Source organism: Danio rerio, chromosome 8 (genome assembly GCF_052040795.2).
Source record: "Danio rerio strain M-AB ecotype USA chromosome 8, GRCz13ab, whole genome shotgun sequence".
Classification (NCBI taxonomy): domain Eukaryota; kingdom Metazoa; phylum Chordata; class Actinopteri; order Cypriniformes; family Danionidae; genus Danio; species Danio rerio.
Window position 1 is genome coordinate 3,485,974 of NC_141028.1, and position 20,498 is coordinate 3,506,471.

At 39.1% G+C, this 20,498-nt stretch overlaps 2 protein-coding genes across 3 annotated transcripts in view; one reads left to right on the top strand and one right to left on the bottom strand.

The window, feature by feature from the left end:
• Positions 1–20,498, bottom strand: part of si:dkeyp-117b11.1 — a 101,117-nt gene that overhangs the window by 43,688 nt on the left and 36,931 nt on the right. The gene's annotated exons all lie outside the window — the stretch shown is intronic.
• On the top strand, positions 1,510–20,286 carry LOC101886963 (uncharacterized). The gene is made up of 6 exons (XM_087265711.1): positions 1,510–2,070; positions 5,887–6,715; positions 9,022–11,421; positions 11,503–11,591; positions 18,381–18,748; positions 18,950–20,286. The coding sequence occupies exons 2-5, from the start codon at positions 6,652–6,654 to the stop codon at positions 18,474–18,476; spliced, it is 2,649 nt and encodes an 882-aa protein (XP_087121837.1). The 5' UTR covers positions 1,510–2,070; positions 5,887–6,651; the 3' UTR covers positions 18,477–18,748; positions 18,950–20,286.

A 20,498-nucleotide genomic window follows, 5' to 3' on the forward strand; every position in this document is an offset into this window, starting at 1 on the left:
AAAACACACACACACCTCCGGATGACAACGCTCCCGCTTCCGCCCGCACCCGCCAGGTTTTAGCCTGAGAACCCGCTCCGTTTTCTGCCCGCCGCGCCCGGTCCCGCTAGAGCGGAGAACACAACCAAAAATCACCCAGTATACAGTCCAGACAGCCAAGCTGTCTGTATAAACACACACACACAGCACAAAGCTCGTTCGTTCGTTCGCTCGCTCGCTCTCTCTCTCTCTCGCTCTCTCTCATACGCGCGCGTGCGCACTAACACACACACACACACACAAGCACCACGCAGACTCTCTCTTTCAAATTCGCATAGCAATATCCGTGATATTGCTAGACAGCCCGCTCCCGTCCCAAATTAAACCCGTTACCGACCGCTCCCGTGATTTATTCGGAAATTTATTCCCGCGGCTGTCCCCGCGCCAGATTTCTGCGGCGCGGGAATAAATTTCCGAATAAATCGCGGGAGCAGAACTCTAGCACGGAGCTCCATAAACAAACAGCACGCGTCGCGTTTTTAATGTGACTTTGCACGCGATAAGATAAAATATCCAGTTAACCTGATACAGTACACGCGGTTACAAGTAACAAATCACAACTAAATACATTTGCAAGCTAGAGTAAACGAGGCAACAACTTTAACCGCACGTACTTACACTTGAGAAATGGAAGAAACCCATCCTGACGTCCATCAGTTACTCTTTACTGATCCTTCCTTTAACAAACTCAGATGAAGTATTCTTTGTAGCATGTAGCTTCCAGAAGTTTCCAACTGCTTGGTTATAATGCTGATGTTTCATCTTTGGGTAGAGACTCGATATAATATCCATCTGCAGTGTGACTTCAATCGACCGGCATGTTTGTGTGCGTGTGTTTGTGGGTGTGTGTGTGTGTGTCTGGGTTTCTGCATCAGAGGGCGGGGCCTCAGGTTTGAAATCTCCCGGGTTTGCGCGTGCACGTGAATAACTTGGTTTCGTTCGTACGTCATGGCGAAACACCTAATGAGTCGGTATCAAGGCGACTCGTTTGAAGCACTATGAGTCGACTCTTTTATAGATGAATCAACCGTTTTAAACACTGTACACTAACAGATTTAAGCCTTAGCTGGATACTTTACTTCACTTAGAGCTGTGTTACACACTACATGGAGGGGAATTTTCAAAAACCCATAATATGGGCTCTTTAAATATCTATCACATATGGTACTGCTTATATTATTTCACCATCTGTACACCAATATCAGTAGTGGATATGCGTGTCCTTGCATGGGGCTGTTTCGGTGTGGTAATGTGGGCTGGTGCGGCTACAGTGCCAGGGCTGATTTTTAGTCCCAGTCCGCCCCTGGTAGTGTCATCAAACTGCTGAAATGAACTTAAATTACACTTTCAGATTTGATCGTACAGATAAGATCAATACATCAATCGAATCTGTTATGCGTCTACTTTTTGTTGTGCACTTCTTCAACTGTATATGGTAAATGGTCGGTTTTTATATCCTTTTTTCTGAGTACATAAATGAAAAGCATGGCCACCGAAATGGTTTTGATGTTCCTGGAGCAAGTAGAAGAAGATTCAGCGTTCAAACATTTCATACATGCTCTACATTTTTCTCACTTTTTTTGACAAATCTTATCAAACTTCTTTCTAACGCTTTACTAAACCTGCTGCATGACCAGGTCATTTCCCACTTGACTGCATTTTTTAAAAGATACAGTACAGAGAAACACGATTACAACAAAAACGGGTTTCTATCTGAAGATATATATTTAGAGTGCAATTTATTCCTGTGATGAAAAGCTATCATAGCTGCAGTTGACTATCACACGAAATCACAGTAATTTTTTTGTTTAGTATATAGTGTATATAGTGTATTATAGTGTGTTTGGGTCTTGTGTATGTGTACAGCAGCTTTATATCTTTTTAATTTGTCTTTGTTTTCCTTGCGGGGCAGTATAGTGGATCAGTGGTTAGCACTGTCGCCTCACAGCAAGAAGGTCACTGGTTCGAGTCCAGACTGGGTCAGTTGGCATTTCTGTGTGGAGTTTGCAAGTTCCCCCTGTGTTGGCGTGGGTTTCCTCCAGGTGCTCCGGTTTCCCCTACAGTCCAAACACATGCGCTATAGGGGAATTGATGAACTAAATTGGTTGTTTTAAATTAATTACAGTGATATTATTGACTAATATGAAAATGATCATCTGATTTATATACAATGCAGTTTGTAAAGTAATATTTTCTGTCTTTTAGTACATATATTATATGAGAGACTTGCTTTGTTTATCAAATAAAGTGAATCTAATTAGATTTGCATTTTAAATATTAAATAAAAGTTATAAAGATACTATTTTTGTTTTACATATTAAGATTTTAGTTATGACACTCAAAAAATAAATCCACAGATTTTTACCAAAATTCTCCGTAGAAATTGCAGAAAGCGTCCGCAGATTCCGTCTGTGTCACACCTGTTGCAGTGACCTAGTCTTGTTTTGTAGTTTCACTTCATTTCCCATAATCCTTTGTATTACTGATTGTGTTATGTTACAGCTGTTTTGTGTTTGTTAATTTAGTCCTGTCTTTATAAACCCTCTTGTCCTCTGTTCTAGTTGCCTTAGGATTTTGTTAGCGCCTCACGTTTGGTATGTTTGTCTGGTCATCTAGTTTTTGTATTTTGATAATTCTTGGATTCCTGTTTTGTGTTTGTTTTCGTTAGCACTCTTTAGCACTCCTACCCTGTTTTTTGTATTTACTCGTTTTTGGATTTTTGCCTGTTCTCTTGTTTGGACTAGATTTGCATCCTGCTTTAGTTCTGTTCAAGTTTGGAAACCTTTGTCTTTTGGAAACCTTAGTCTTTGTTATAATAAATTGTTGCACTTGGATTTTTTGCAGTTTTGTGATCATTCCCCATTTCGTGACAGTCTGGCCCTAGTAATGACCCATTAAAAAAAAGCACATCATATCAACAGTGGAATGTGGTGGTGTCAGTGTGAGAGTCTACAGAATGTTTTGTTGCTTCAGGATCTGAAAGACATGCTGTAATACAGGGGTTCCCAAACTTTTCAGCCCGCGACCCCCAAAATGACAATGCCAGTGACTCGTGACCCCCAATATTCTCTGAGGTGGTGGTTATAAATACAGAAACCTTGTGTGCAATGACGCGCACAAACACACCAATAGACCCAAGTCTATTCTTTGTTTTTTTATGTATGTCAGTGCTGTAAATGGGCTAGAAAGTTTAACCTGGTGTTACAAAATCTTCTGCATCTGACAGTATTGCTGTGTCTTTAGTTTAATGTAATTACCCGAGAAGTCGCAATCCAATAGAACTAGTAACTATAAGCTACTATAGTAACTATATAGTTTATAGTAACTATAAACGACTATTTTTTTTTCTCTTCAGTAGGTGATTGATAAAATACAGTAAGTCTTAAGGTTTAATAAAAATTAATTGATTTTTGAAAATGACCAGGCGACCCCCCCCCCCTTCATTGTCCCGCGACCCCTCGGGGGGGGGTCCCGACCCCCACTTTGAGAACCTCTGCTGTAATAAATGTAACCATAAATAAAAGTACCACAATATCCTGAAGGATAAAATCTTAGTGATCTCAGGCTTAAGCGAACTTGGGTTATGGAGAATGACACAAAAGACACCAGCAAACCCCTGTGATGAGCCCAAGGCTCGAACCCGGGTCGCTGGTGTAGTAGACCAGTGGTTTAACGATGAGCCACAGGGAGAGTTGGTGAACCCAATTGCTAAGGCACAAGGTCTAGTTCAAACAAAGGTGTTTATTAAGGAAATCTAAAATCATCAAGAAAAAGCCGCCAGGCAAAAACATAGGAACTCCAAAAGCTAAGCAGTTAACAAACATAAAGTTCTCCGTAGAGCAACTGGTACTATAGCCAAAAAAAATACAAAAGGTAATAACAAGAGGACTTACGGCAACAGCGGTAGCACATCAAACTCAAAAACCAAGTGACAAGTGAAGACAAGAGGGTAGAATATATAGGCTAGTCTAACAAGACACAGCTGAACCAAATTAACACAAATGAACCACAAACAGAAACACTGGGGAAAATGGCGACATCTTGTGGAGAAAACAAATAATAGCTCAGAATATGACAACCCCCTTCTAAATGGCTGAAGTAAAACAAAATGAATCCTGGTCAAAGTCCTGACCTGAATCCAATTAAGATCCCATGGCATGATCTTTAAACGGTGGTTTATGCTAGAAAACCTTCCAATGTGGCTGAGTTATGGCTCATTTCAACTGAGTGGAAGAGTACGGTATGATATGGCATGGGTCACCTTTATCAGGCTTGCATTTCCATTGCTAAAAGGGTACCCTTTTGGTGGTGGGTATGGTGTACGACAGAAAGTTTCAGTCGACATCATTTTTGCTTGAAGATATCTACAGTAAAGCTTTACAGATTGTTCACATATCATATGAGAAGCACTTCTCACAAAACCAACGCAATCTCACGGCAATTCATAACTTTTTAATTTTGTGGCTAATTCGTATGAATTCATACAATCTAATTCGTACAATTTAGTACGATTTGCTCATTGCCCAATGACGATTGGGTTTAGGGGTGGGGTTAGGTGCCACGCCTCCTTTCTAAAATCGTACATTTTCGTATGACTGAACTCGTAGGAATTTGTACGAATCAGCCACTAAACTGACAAAACGTAAAATACAAACGTTTCCTCGTGAGATCAGGCTGCACAAAACGCATGCTTTACACACAAACACTTCTGTATGAATGTTTATTCCTAACTCTTCTATGAACATGATCTGATTATAATTGCAGATCAATGACAGTGTGAAATAGCCTACTGTAACGCCTGTAATTATATGAAATAAATATATAAATGCAACATATATAAACACGTTCAGAACCTTACAGTCTCCGATATATTACCAATTACAGAAAAACTACACACAGCAGACATTTAGTCCTTATTTAGGTTCAAAAGCAACAGTATATATAGCCCACAGTCAGAGAAAAACCTCTCATCTGTGTCTGTAATCTTCACCAGCACATATAAACTCTGTTAGAGAGTCATTCTGACATTCCCAGTTCATAATAGTCCATAAGGTGATGATAATAGTTAAACATGATAGTGTGTTGTTGACGTCAATGGTGTAGTGGTTAGAGCGTCGACACATGGACTCTAATGCTCATGGCGACCCAAGTTCAATACCGACTTGCAGTCCTTTGAAGATCCGTCCCCTCTCTCTGCTCCCAATGCTTTCCTTTCAATTCTCTCTATTTTCCTATTCATATAAAAGTGAAAACCCAGAAAAAATAATTATTATGAAAAAACCATGGCAGTGTGTTCGTGTTTTAGGTTGTAGAAGCATTATTTGCTGCTGTTTTTTCCGGCTTCTCCTTTATTTTTTCGCGCTTCACTCTCGCAGGATTGGATATCAAAGTGATTCAATGATCACGAGCATGTTAATATTATGAGTTCAAAAAGTTCCTTATTTCAAATACAGAAGAGATCGCGAGCTCTCTGGAGAAAGTGAAACCGCTCGGACACAGCAGATTTTGTTGTTCTTGGCTTTGTGGCTGTTTGTGGACTTGTTGCAAGTTATCGAAAATGACAAACATGCAATAAACAATAAATTAAGAGTAAGGGGGCAAACACTTTTTCACACCACTGTAAATTGTATTGTCAAATTCATTCATTCATTTTCTTGTCGGCTTAGTCCCTTTATTAATGAACCGCCAACTTATCCAGCAAGTTTTTACGCAGCGGGTGCCCTTCCAGCCGCAACTCATCCCTGGGAAACATCCACACACACATTCACACACTACGGACAATTTAGCCTACCCAGTTCACCTGTACCGCATGTCTTTGGACTGTGGGGGAAACCGGAGCACCCGGAGGAAACCCACGCGAAGGCAGGGAGAACATGCAAACTCCACACAGAAACGCCAACTGAGCCGAGGTTCGAACCAGCGACCCAGCCACCTTCTTGCTGTGAGGTGTCAGCACTACCTGCTGCGCCACTGCCTCACCTATTGTCAAGTTATAATTATAAATTAAAATTAGAACTAAATATCGTAATTATGATGATTTTCCTTAATTTAAAGCTCATTTAATGGAACTTTTTTTTCCACAAAATGAGCCTCAAAATGGAGAAAAGCATCATAATCAGGACATTTTTAATCTCACATTTTGTTTTGGAGTGAAGCTGCATGGGTTTGGCATGACATGAGTTCATCGTGATACAATCTAATCAAAGTATTTTATATGTTATTATATCAAATAAAACTCAAATAAGCAAACATTTACTTTATTAACCTTTTATTATTTAGTTAGGTTTGTTAGGTGTGGGTTTTGTTGTTCATAGTAGAATTTAAGTCTCCTGCTTGTGTGTGAGACTCTCTGAGTGCATGTAAAGTCATGCACACGGTCACAACCTGGAAATCTTTATCACACAGCATCATAAAGGATACCCGCATATCAGGATAATCAGTGCTTGATCAGTCATGCACATTAGCTAAAAATATGTTTTTGAATTATCTATATCAGACATCTGTGCGTGAAGTCAGAGGGCTGTTCTTTAGAAACAATCCAGAGTACAGAAAGGAGAAGACGCAGATCAGAAAACTGCTGGCAGAGATCTGACACACGCACACTGATCCTGTATGATGGCTCCTGCTGTTATTCTCATCGGCTCTCTGCTGGCCACAATGAGCTGCTCGACCACAGGTAATATTAATATTAATATATATATATATATATATATATATATATATATATATATATATATATATATAAATATATATATATATATATATATATATATATATATATATAAATATATCTAAATATATATATATATATATATATATATTTAGATATATATATATATATATATATATATATATATATATATATATATATATATATATATATATATATATATATATATATATAAAAGCTTTATTATATTAACATTCTGTTAAAGAGATAGTTCTTTCAAAAATGAAAATTCTGTCATCATTTCTTTATCCTGCACTTGTTTCAAACATGTTCAAGTTTCCTTCTTCTGGTGAATAGCAATTCAAATCAATTCATCTCTATTTCTATAGCACTTTCACAATGTAGATTGTGTCAAAGTGGAAGTTCTAGTTAGTAGACTGAAACTGTGTCAGTAGAGTTTTCAGTGTTGAAGTTCTGGCGTGCGTTACCCAAACAACGATGTAACGCGCTGCTGAACTATAATAGTATGATGCATCAGTTGGGAAATGGAACGATGTAGTGACAAGTGTTTCTTAAAACCCTGCTCTAAACAGGGTGAAGTAACTACTTCCTTAGAGAAGAACCCCATCATTTCTTTGTGCAAATTATATTGTTTTACACACACACATTAAAATAATCCAATATTAGTTTTGGCTGAAAACATGCACTCGCTTTCCATATTTATCGAAATATATGTAAATGGCACATATAGGGCATGTGTTTCCTTTACAAATATTACTGAGAACATTACATATTCTATTCTAAAACATAAAATCACTTACAAAATATAACACCTATTCTAATATCATATGTAAATTATAGGAATAAATAAATAATGAGGCGATTTCTTAAGAAATTAAATTTAATATGTATTATTTATTAGGAAATTTAAAAATCATACTTTAATAATATATTAATAATATTAATGATGATGATGATGATGATTATTATGTAGGCTACTTTTACAATCTGACACATGCAAACAACTGCAGAAAACTTCTAACCAGCAGGCCCATGTCATTTACAATACAGATACTTGGTTCCCGAAACCCTCGAGTACTTTTTTTTGAGATTTTAACAGATGTGTGTGTGTGTGTGTGTGTGTGTGTGTGTGTGTGTGTGTGTTGAGCAACAGTTAGGACAATGTTCGCACCTGTTAGCTGTAATTGTGGGGAAAACTGGATAATTTTGAGCTTTTGTCAGCTCATTTCATCTTCCGGGTTTAAAATGATTTTTGGGGTGGATCGAAATCAGCGATGTAGAGCAAAACTGCAAGTGCAAAGATGACACGTCGGTTTCTCATTATTATTCATAGCTGAGTTTTCTTATCCTATGAGAAGAGCCGGCTTCTTAATTATTCATGACTGCACGTGCTTTCCGAAGGCAAGGCAGACCTGCCAGTGCCAAGCTGTGAGACACAGATCCTGGGTGTCATGACCCTTTAACGTATGCTACGTTTTTTTTTTTTTTTTCACAAGCTTTGGAGATGTAAAGTAAATTCCACTTTTAAATAACAGGTCACCTAGAGCTTTTTCATAAGCCACGGCTGTGTTCAAAATGACATCAATGTTTGCAAAGTGCACTGCGAAGGAAGCACATGTGAAACATTAAGATCGCTAAAACTGAACTGTAAATATAATTTAAAAGCAAATTACAGCTAAGAGAGATAAGCTTAATGCTTTTTTAATCATTATAAGTTTAAGTGTTAGAATGTTCTAAATGAATAGGGCATAGGGGGGATAAGTGGGACTAGAACACAGCCAGGAACTATGTTTCTAACTACAGCTCCATAGGTGTAGCTGTAAGCATACAAGTTTGCGAATGTTCGTTGATACAATGGATTTGGGAAACGGCAAATCAACAAACTATGTTTGCAATGACGGAACTTGCGACCTTAGATAGCTAACGATAGTTTTTGGAAACGCACCCCTGATTAGTTCATGAAAATCATGCTGGAAATGCTGTAATAAACAACTATTGGTTTCCATTTTCAGTGTATTCAATGTCTGTTTTTTACAATATTGTTCAATATAATATTTTGTGTTCAACAGAAAAAGATTTTCATAAACATGTTGAACCACTTGCGTGTTAGTAAATGGTGAGAAAATGAACTTTTTGGGAGTGAACTGTCCCCTTAAGTATGTCAGATTGTGATAAAGTTTATGTATAGAATTAGATGCACCTGTCTTAGCACTGAATTCGATTTTAAAGAGATCCGTCAAACTGTAAATGCTTCAGATTCTCTGATTACTGATGGCTTTTGTATTTCACAGCTCAAATGACAAGTATTCCTACTACATCACCTTCTGCACCCAACATGTCAGGAAATGTGACTAATGGGATGTCGAATGCAACTTCTACTACAGCAAGTTCAATCACCAATTTGGGCAATGCAATGACAAGTGCAACCACCACAGCACCAACTGCACCACCTTCATTCGTTTCTACAGCACCACCTCAAAATAACTCTGCTGCACCACCTTCATTCGTTTCTACAGCACCACCTCAAAATAACTCTGCTGCACCACCTTCATTCGTTTCTACAGCACCACCTCAAAATAACTCAGCTGCACCACCTTCATTCGTTTCTACAGCACCACCTCAAAATAACTCTGCTGCACCACCTTCATTTGTTTCTACAGCACCACCTCAAAATAACTCTGCTGCACCACCTTCATTCGTTTCTACAGCACCACCTCAAAATAACTCTGCTGCACCACCTTCATTCGTTTCTACAGCACCACCTCAAAATAACTCTGCTGCACCACCTTCATTTGTTTCTACAGCACCACCTCAAAATAACTCTGCTGCACCACCTTCATTCGTTTCTACAGCACCACCTCAAAATAAGTCTGCTGCACCACCTTCATTCGTTTCTACAGCACCACCTCAAAATAACTCTGCTGCACCACCTTCATTCGTTTCTACAGCACCACCTCAAAATAACTCAGCTGCACCACCTTCATTCGTTTCTACAGCACCACCTCAAAATAACTCTGCTGCACCACCTTCATTCGTTTCTACAGCACCACCTCAAAATAACTCAGCTGCACCACCTTCATTCGTTTCTACAGCACCACCTCAAAATAACTCTGCTGCACCACCTTCATTTGTTTCTACAGCACCACCTCAAAATAACTCTGCTGCACCACCTTCATTCGTTTCTACAGCACCACCTCAAAATAACTCTGCTGCACCACCTTCATTCGTTTCTACAGCACCACCTCAAAATAACTCTGCTGCACCACCTTCATTTGTTTCTACAGCACCACCTCAAAATAACTCTGCTGCACCACCTTCATTCGTTTCTACAGCACCACCTCAAAATAAGTCTGCTGCACCACCTTCATTCGTTTCTACAGCACCACCTCAAAATAACTCTGCTGCACCACCTTCATTTGTTTCTACAGCACCACCTCAAAATAACTCTGCTGCACCACCTTCATTCGTTTCTACAGCACCACCTCAAAATAACTCTGCTGCACCACCTTCATTCGTTTCTACAGCACCACCTCAAAATAACTCTGCTGCACCACCTTCATTCGTTTCTACAGCACCACCTCAAAATAACTCTGCTGCACCACCTTCATTCGTTTCTACAGCACCACCTCAAAATAACTCTGCTGCACCACCTTCATTCGTTTCTACAGCACCACCTCAAAATAACTCTGCTGCACCACCTTCATTCAATTCTACAGCACCACCTCCATTCAATTCTACAGCACCACCTCAAAATAACTCTGCTGCACCACCTTCATTCAATTCTACAGCACCACCTCCATTCAATTCTACAGCACCACCTCAAAATAACTCTGCTGCACCACCTTCATTCAATTCTACAGCACCACCTCCATTCAATTCTACAGCACCACCTCAAAATAACTCTGCTGCACCACCTTCATTCGTTTCTACAGCACCACCTCAAAATAACTCTGCTGCACCACCTTCATTCGTTTCTACAGCACCACCTCAAAATAACTCTGCTGCACCACCTTCATTCGTTTCTACAGCACCACCTCAAAATAACTCTGCTGCACCACCTTCATTCAATTCTACAGCACCACCTCCATTCAATTCTACAGCACCACCTCAAAATAACTCTGCTGCACCACCTTCATTCAATTCTACAGCACCACCTCCATTCAATTCTACAGCACCACCTCAAAATAACTCTGCTGCACCACCTTCATTCAATTCTACAGCACCACCTCCATTCAATTCTACAGCACCACCTCCATTCAATTCTATAGCACCACCTCAAAATAACTCTGCTGCACCACCTTCATTCGTTTCTACAGCACCACCTCAAAATAACTCTGCTGCACCACCTCCATTCGTTTCTACAGCACCACCTCAAAATAACTCTGCTGCACCACCTTCATTCGTTTCTACAGCACCACCTCAAAATAACTCTGCTGCACCACCCTCATTCAATTCTACAACACCACCTCCATTCAATTCTACAGCACCACCTTCATTTAACTTTACAGCACCAGCTAGATTCAACTCCACAGCGCTACCTCCATTCAACTCCACAACACCACCTCCATTCAATTCTACAGCACCACCTTCATTTAACTCTACAGCACCAGCTGGATTCAACTCCACAGCGCCACCTCCATTCAATTCCACAGCGCCACCTCCATTTGACTCTACCACAGGCTTTCCCAAAGGTAATTCACTGTTAATTGTGTGTGTTAATATGTAGGGTCAGGTTTTAGCTTGAGTGTTAACAATCACTGTGCATTTTACAGATGTTCTTACAATTCTGACTAATCTGGAGGTGGAGGTTTTGGCCGAAGATTCGTCCTCTGAAGAAGAACGTCAGGCTGCACTACGTCAGGTGAGAGGATTTTCTCTTTCACTGTTTACAGTTTGTATATTTGCTCTACATAATAAGGGTTTTATCATACACCCGGCGTAATAAGGCGCAAGACATGTTTGGTGCGATTTGTTGCTAATCTCAGACCAGCGCAACCATAATTTTCATGTTTTGCGCCACATTGTTTTTAGTAGCAATTTGCACCACATTGTGGACTCGTGTGTATGTTGGTCTATGTAGGAGGTGTGTTACAGCGCATCGTTGGAGCATTGCTATTTTGAGGAACTGAAATACAAAATGTAAACACACAGAACGCTTTTATTAGCGTGTGATTTTTTAAAATCAGTGTAATTTAAGTTATTGAGTTCATTTAAAAAGGCTTACAAAAATTATTTTATTTTATGTGACAAAATAATAAATTATTATTAAAAAGCATTTTTGGTTTCAGATTTCAGCCAAGTGCATCCAGTATTTTTGGTTTCATTTTGGCGAGTCCCTATTTTAAAGGCCTACTCACACAATTCTGTACCATGCCCAGGCCCATTTCCTGTATCGTTTGAGAAGTATGAGTGCGCTGAATCTGGCTCAGGCACGGTTCACTTGGCGGGCCTTGGCCTGGTTGGAAGAGGTCGGCCTGAGCTCGGTTCACCAAAGCCCGAAACTAAAAGCGAGACATGACTTTTAAGGGACTGCTTCATATGGATTAATTAATCATTAATTAATTAAATGTTCAGTAAACGCAAACTGTCGTTTTATTAAAGACTCAAACTCCTCACAGCACGACAGCTGCACCTTTAGCAAACCACCTCATTCCTGCAGCACGAGAGCTTTATGATTATGAGCGCCAAAAGTGGCGGATCTGTTCAGCGAAATATCTGACTGCAAGTCACCGCATCCCTAAGGACTGTTTGGCAAAATATTTGACTGCATGTCACTGCATATCAAACGACTGAAACGATATAACTAGAGAAATCTCCTCTGTGCTGAGCGACAGCGCTCACTGAACAGCGCAGCATCGATGATGTAAGCGTGCCCAGGCCCGATTGTATGTGAGTGCGGGCCGTCAGGAGAGATGGGAGGGGGGACAAGCGTGCTTTGGCCCTGTTTAAGGCAATTGTACATAGTGTGAGTTCGGCCTAAAGGGCCATGAAACCCCCCGTTTTTAGCAGGATGTTTTCACACCTCTACTTTGGGAAAAAGTCAGGAAAGTGGGCGTGTCCAGCCCTGTTTAGGGGGAGTGTCGGAGGAGGGAAAAAGGCATGGTCTGTAAAAATTTGCATAAAAATGGGAGTGTCGGTTTGAGCACACGCTGATTTTCACACAGGTAAAACAAACAGACGAACAGAGGAGAAAAACAGTGACTGTGTTTGCGTGGGTGTCAGTAATCTAATTATTTGCCAAATTATTAAATGGTGGACTTTAATTGCAGTTTTGCTCTTTCATTCAGGAATTTTATTCATGCCCCTTGTGACAAATGAGGTATTTTTCATGCAATGTTTGATACCTCACGGCGAATGAAAAAAAAACCCTCGGCATTCATCTGTAACTTAGATGCACTCGGTAGGTAGCGTCAGAAAGCCGTGTGTGTTATTCCTGTCACAAAATGCGGCGAAACTCCTCCACGTATGGTAAACTTTATTAACTTAGAAATCATTTGACTAAGATCCGTCTTTAAACACTGAAAGTGTACTGCTGACTATACCAACTAACTTTGCCATCTGAATAAACAAACAAAGACCACTGATCGCTCACTTACCAAATCTGTAGAGAAAGGACAATCACCACCAAATGGATCCGCGTCTTTATTAAAAGGAGACGAGTAGCAAATCCAGATTTCGCCATTTCCAGATGAGAAAAGCTCTCGGGTAAACAATATTCCTTAGACACGTATTTCTATGGTGCGTCATGTGCACTAATTCACATGTGAGTCCAGCTGCGCTCTCATAGAGAGAAAATGAAAACAAAACCTTCACTGCAGCAAATTATAAAAGCAACACCGACCTGTAACTCCAAACAATACATGTTCTCCCACTTGGCAACACAACGTGGTGTATCTCTGCTGTCTGAACACTGTAACTGGTAAAACAGTCTTGGAAGCTATCATGCATATTAATGAAGTTGCACGCATACACAATAGAGCGCGCGGATTGGTTTGAACAAAGTCTTACTCATGAATGAATGCAGCACACTCAGAGACGTAATAAGTACTCCCAGATACAGACGTCCAGTCTACATGCTGGAATACACACTAAGAACTCATGGCCGTCACGCAGCTTCAAAAATTAGTTTCAAACCAGAAGAACCAATTTGCTCGAAATACTGCAAAAACTACAAATTCTCACTTATTAGTGAGATATTTGTGTCCAAATAGTGTTTTTAGCAGCATGGGACACATATATGACTGTCAACGGCTCAAAACATGTGTTTTGGTGTATCGTGACCCTTTAAACATGACCATGTTGTAAAGGGTAGACAGTTCTAATTTGTTTAATTATGTACTGTTCTGTGAGGTGTACTTATGTTATCTAGATTAAAAAATAACAACAACAAATATTTAGAATGGTTTTCTGTGCTGATTTCGACTTCCATCAGAACGCTCAGTTTTAATGGGTGTGGCCAATCGTAGACTCAGAAGTAAATGCTCACTGCTCTGATTGGCTGACAGTTTTGCATCTTAACAGAGCTAAACCGGCAGTGAAGCAGAAGCTCATATGAAGGCGGAGCTTATCCACTCTATTACATCACAGAGCAGAACGCTCCAGAACCTGTCAATTTGGCAGGTGGTCTTCAATAAAAGCTGATTTTAGAAAAAACTAAATGTTTTTGAGTTCTGACACTTAAAGGATGTTTAAATTATACTAAAAGCTCTTCTATTTCAAAAAGTTTAAGAGAATTTTAATTTCTCATTTCATGTCCACTTTAAACCTGCCGATTTGGTCTTGTTCTTATTCTGAGCCATAAAAACATGTCTAATAATATAATATGAACAAATCATACAGCTAGTCATATGGGCATATGCACAGGCCAGAATAAAAGCCCTATGGCACTTACATGTTTTACACTGTACAATCATTATACATATTTGCATACAAAATATATGCAAATAAACACAGTGTGCATGGAACAAATACACACTATAATCAGCAGTATTGAGAGGTTGGCTAAGAGTTTAATTCATAAATGAAGACGAGCATCCCAAATGTTTCATAGCTTGGTTGCCATAACAGAAAAGACAATTGACAAAAAATAGGAACAAGAAGGTTGCAGTGATCCAACGGGAATTTAAGCAGTTGATTTAATTTGGCCTCCTGAAAGATGAGAGATTATTAGCATTACAGGGCTCGAAATTAACTTTTTTACTTGGTAGCACCGGTGCTCCCAACTTCAAATATTTAGGAGCACCAAAAAAATTTTAGGAGCACCAGAAAAAAATTAGGAGCACACACCAAAAATGAATGAGCACAGCTGCAAATTGTTTTTTAAGGGATTTATTGTATTTTAAAACAACATTAATAGGACTGACAAAAACTAGAAACAACTATCTAACTAATGCTGCGAAGACATTGATATTTGTGTGCAATAATTCCAAAATGAATGTCTAATAATTAGGCCATAGAATATTAATGATGATAAAAAATGGCAATAATAGTAACAATGAATTACATTTCTCATTATGATACTGCCTTGAATGTGCATGAATGTAGGTTATCTGCTATAAAAAGTCTGTTACTTTATGAAAAATAATTGTATATTTTACATCAAACAAAAATGAAGCATTGCAGTAAGAAATATTTATTTTGTACTGCTGTTTTTATATGCATGTCAGTTTAATAAATAATATTTCTGCTACAAAACAAACAAAAGATTATAATAAATCATTCAATTCAATGATGAAAGCTGCAAAGCAGTCATCAGTAAATAAATAAAAAAATAATATATACCTCAAAAAATAATTGACAAAAGAAAGTAAGTAAAGTCTCACTTCTATCACTCTTTAAAAGTTTTGGTTTCAGTTTGTGTCAATTTAAAGGTTCAGTCTGAGCTGATCTTCATTTTTCTGTGTTTGTGGAAAAGCAGGCGAGTCAGCCGACCCAATTTATGAGCAGGCAGAGCAGGATTCTTGCGCTAACCATCGGCGCAATACCAGTCTTTGTTATGAGCCGCAGTTTCAGTGTAAACTTAGGAAAGGCGAGCTTCTTTGGCGATATATACAGTATTAGCGGACATTTGCGCTGAACACGCAGTGAATGCAACGCATGGAGATTCGGGCGCCTTCTCCAAGAAGCGCGTACTCGATTGATCACAGCTGGCGGATCATTATTCACCACGTGACGTGTCATGATCGCTCTCATCTGCGCCTCAACTTTAAGTGGGGTTTTCAAACCTGTGTGCTTTAAGTTTTTACTCTTCAGCCGTTTGCATTTCCTGTAGTCATAAAAGCTCCTTCCCTGTCATCTGACAGCGGAATACCTTGAGTGAATAACAGCTAATATGAACCAATATAGCGGCAGAGAAGAGCGATTCAGCACGTGTTTAGAAAAAATCAAAACAGGTTGCACTACAACCATTATCTGCAGTCGCACTAATGCTCCCAGATATATTATGAGGTTGCATAGATTAATTTTCGGGCGCATATGCGACCAAAATAGTCGCAATTTCGAGCCCTGCATTGGGATAAAAGTAATAAAAATAAAATTCTGTCATCATTTATTCGTTTCAATTTTTTATTCATTCATTCATTTTCTTGTCGGCTTAGTCCCTTTATTAATCCGGGGTCGCCACAGCAGAATGAACCGCCAACTTATCCAGCAAGTTTTTACGCAGCGGATGCCCTTCCAGCCGCAACCCATCTCTGAGAAACATCCACACACACACTCATACACTACGGACAATTTAGCCTACCCAATTCACCTGTACCGCATGTCTTTGGACTGTGGGGGAAACCGGAGCACCTGGAGGAAACCCACACGAACGCAGCGAGAACATGCAAACTCCACACAGAAACGCCAACTGAGCCGAGGTTCGAACAAGCGACCTTCTTGCTGTGAGGCGACAGCATTACCTACTGCGCCACTGCCTCGCCCGCTCAATCTTTTATGAGTTTCATAATTCTGCTAAACACAACAAAAGATATTGTGTTGGAAACCTGTAACCCTTGACTTGCATGTTTTTCCTAATACGGAAGTCAATCAAATTTCCAGCTTTCTTCTCTAAAATATCTACTTTAGTGTTTAACATAAGAAAGAAACTCATAAAGGTTTGAAACCACTTGACGGAGAGTTAATAGTGAGTAAATAATTATTTTTGGGTGCACTGTAATGTAATGTAATGCTTATTTATATAGCACATTTATTGTGTATTTCCATAATCCCCAAAGTGCTTCACAATCATGAGGGGGGTCTCTTTACACCACCACTAGTGTGTAGCATTCACTTGGATGATGCGACGGCAGCCACAGGACAATGGCACCAGTGTGCTCACCAGCTATAGGTTTAGATTGGGAGGCCATGATGGAGGGAATTTGGCCAGGACACTGGGGTTACACCCCTACTCTTTCCCAGAAGTTCCATGGGAGTTTTAATGACCACCCCGGTTTAATGTCTCATCCAAAAGAAGACATTTATTGACAGTAGAGCTGCACGATTCTGGCTAAAATGAGAATCGTGATTTTTTTGCTTAAAATAAAGATCACGATTTTCTCACGATTCTGTAGATGTAAAATAAAGGTATGGTAAAAACAAACATATGGCACAACATCGATAATAATATTATGTGTAGGTCTACTGGTTTTTATAAATAATTTTATTCTACTTATAATAATTCTGTTGTTGAATTATTATGTTTGAGATGTATGCTTGCAATCTGTCATTAGACAATTTTATTCAGTGGTAAAATCTGACATTTGCCATTATCAAATTATATTCAACAATATATAGGCTAGAGTAGTTATACTGACATTGTAAACATTTATTTTCACGCACAACTTTGTGTTCGCTATGAAAGAAAAAACAAATCAAATGCTTGTCGTAATCAAAACTTTAAATCGTGATATGATCATTTAAATGAAGTGCACACTTTCGGTTTCATTTTGACTGCTAAGTGCTTGTTCATACTTCGCGCAGCTCCCAAACAATCACTCTGTGCCACAAACTGAATATTATTTACAACTGTATTTCCTGTTACTCGCAACATATGCAGGTTCTGTTCACTAAAGGAGACGCGCGCGCTCACGGTCACATTATGTGACTCATTCAACATCATTTGGAGGTGTCAATGTCACTGAGCAACGTGTGTGAAACAATGAAGAGACTCGTGCAGCCGCCTTTTCTTCGCTCCTGAACTTGAAAATATAATTGGCAGAATCGTAGAAATGCTGGATTAAGATCGTCTAGGGGGTCAAATCGAGATCGCCATCTTTTAATGATTAATTGTGCAGCTCTCATTGACAGTATAGTGTCCCCTTCACTATACTGGGGCATTGGGACTCATACAGACCACAGGTTGAGCGTCTCCTGCTGGCCTCACTAACAGCACTCCCAACAGCAAACTAGTTTTCCCGTGTGGTCTCCCATCCAGGTACTGACCAGGCTCAGCCCTGCTTAGCTTCAGTCAGTGACTGGTTCAGGCTGCAGGGTGTTATGGCTGGGGCACTTTAAGTGCATCTGTCCCTTTAAGAATGATACAAAAATTTTGGGGTGTATTAGAGGGAAAAATTAAAGCTAAAGATTAATTTGTCGAATATACATACATGCGGCTTTACTCTTCTGGACCTGCTGTTATCTAACTTCCTGTTGTTGTTTTATTTTTCAGGTTGCCACTTTGGTGGAGAACTACTTAAGAGGGAATCTTAGTGACATCTCCTCTTTTGAGGTCACAAGAATTAAGCCGTTATCACCTTGTGATTGAGTCAGAAATCAGCCAAGAGGAACAGAGATGAATACATCTGCACATATGCTGGACTTTAATTATTTTACTACACAGTAAAACCCAATAAGTTAAGGCAACTCAAACCCTTTGAGAAAACCGATTGCTACAAACTATTTAAGTTCAAAAACTAATCCAAATGAGCACTGTGAACTTAATACATTTAAGTAAATGAAGCAATTTGAGCAGAGTAAAACCCCAATAAATAAAGAGAACTCAAACCAATTGAGTTCTGTAAAACCCAATAAGTTAAGGCAGGGGTGTCAAACTCAATTCCTGGAGGGCCGAAGCTCTGCACAGTTTAGTTCCAACCCTGCTCCAACACACTTACCTGTAGGTTTCAAACAAGCCTGAAGGACTCAATTAGTTTGATCAGGTGTATTTAATTAGGGTTGGAACTAAACTGTGCAGAGCTGCGGCCCTTTTGGAACTGAGTTTGACACCTGTGAGTTAAGGGAACTCAAATCATTTGAGGAAACCGATTGTAACAAACCATTTAAGTATAAAAACGAATCCTAATGAATATTGTGAACTTACTCCATTTGAGTAAACGAAGCAATTTAAGCACAGTTAACCCCAATAAATGTAGAGAACTCACACCAACTGAGTACTGTAAAACCCAATAAGTTAAGGCAACTCAAACCGTTTAAGGGAACCGATTGCTACAACACATTTGAGTTAAAAATAAATCTATATAAGTGTGAACATTGAGTTGAAGTAATGAGGTATTTAATTAACTCATTACCGTCAACACTGAGTTCAAAACTCTCTAGAACTAACTCTCAGTACGTTTTGAGTTGGCGACGCTCATTTCATTTGATTGGGTTGACTGTTGGGTTTTACAGTGTGAGATTTCTGATTATTTAGGGTGACTGTTTAACAAAAGCATTGCACTTAAGCACTACATATGTATCATGAAAACTATGAAACAATTTTTCCTGTCCTGTCTATAATGTAAAAACACTGTCTGTACAGTCAATACACTGTAAAAAACGATTAGCTACTACACTTTAAAAAGTGAGTAAATCCTTTGTAACTCAGAACTGTTAAGCTGACTTAATTGAATTTTTAAAGTAAATAATTATACTCAAAATTCATTTAGTTAATCATTTTAAGGCAATGGGTTTACTCCAGCCTGATCTAACGAGAAAACTTAAATATTTTACGTTTTGCCAGTTTAGTGGCTAATTCGTACAAATTCGTTTGAGCTCAGGCGTACAAAATTGTACGATTTTAAAAAGGAGGCGTGGCACCTAACCCCACCCCTAAACCCAACCATCATTGGGGGATGAGCAAATCGTACTAAATTGTATGAATCAAACGAATTTATACGAATTAGCCACTAAATCAAAGTTACGAATTGCCGTGAGATTGCGTTGGTTTACTCAGTTGCCTTAAATTAGTAAAGTCAACTAGTTTATCACTTTAAAAAATATATTTTTTTAATTTTTTAAGCAAATTACTGTAAAATTGCACTGGCTTTAAATGAGATTCAATTAAAAATTACACTGACTTGCTCGGGACTTGTGGAGCTACGCTTCGGTGGATTTGCTCTTCAGTGTTTGGACTTTAAGCAATAAAAATTAAACCACACTGAACTGAACTGAACTTCAACTCTGAAAACTCGACTGACACAGCATCAGTGCACTAGAACTTCCATGTTGAGCTGCTTTGACACAATCTACATTGTAAAAGTGCTACAGAAATAAAGATGAGTAAATTCAACCAATGCATTTTATATGCTTATTTTTGTGCATTAACTCATAAAATAAACCAAAATATTTGTACTGCACTGTGCTGTATGAGGTGTTCAGTTCTTCATAAAGCTCTTTGCTGCAAAGTTTGGATGCAAATCTTTGTATACAATGCCAGTAAGTAGCATGTTACATGTGTGTGTGTGTGTGTGTGTGTGTGTGTGTGTGTGTGTATTTGCATAGCAGGGGATGATTTAGCAGGTACAGCCGCTCACTAAAGCACTTTGTTCTCGCGTCTCATGTTTAGAGT

What these genes read in the sequence shown, in the direction of transcription:
- LOC101886963 (XM_087265711.1), top strand. Translation starts at nt 6,652, where the DNA reads ATGATGGCTCCTGCTGTTATTCTCATCGGCTCTCTGCTGGCCACAATG. An exon ending in AATGAGCTGCTCGACCACAG is followed by an intron (nt 6,716 to 9,021) that starts GTAATATTAATA and finishes TGTATTTCACAG; the next exon opens with CTCAAATGACAAGTATTCCT. An exon ending in GTCAGGCTGCACTACGTCAG is followed by an intron (nt 11,592 to 18,380) that starts GTGAGAGGATTT and finishes TTTATTTTTCAG; the next exon opens with GTTGCCACTTTGGTGGAGAA.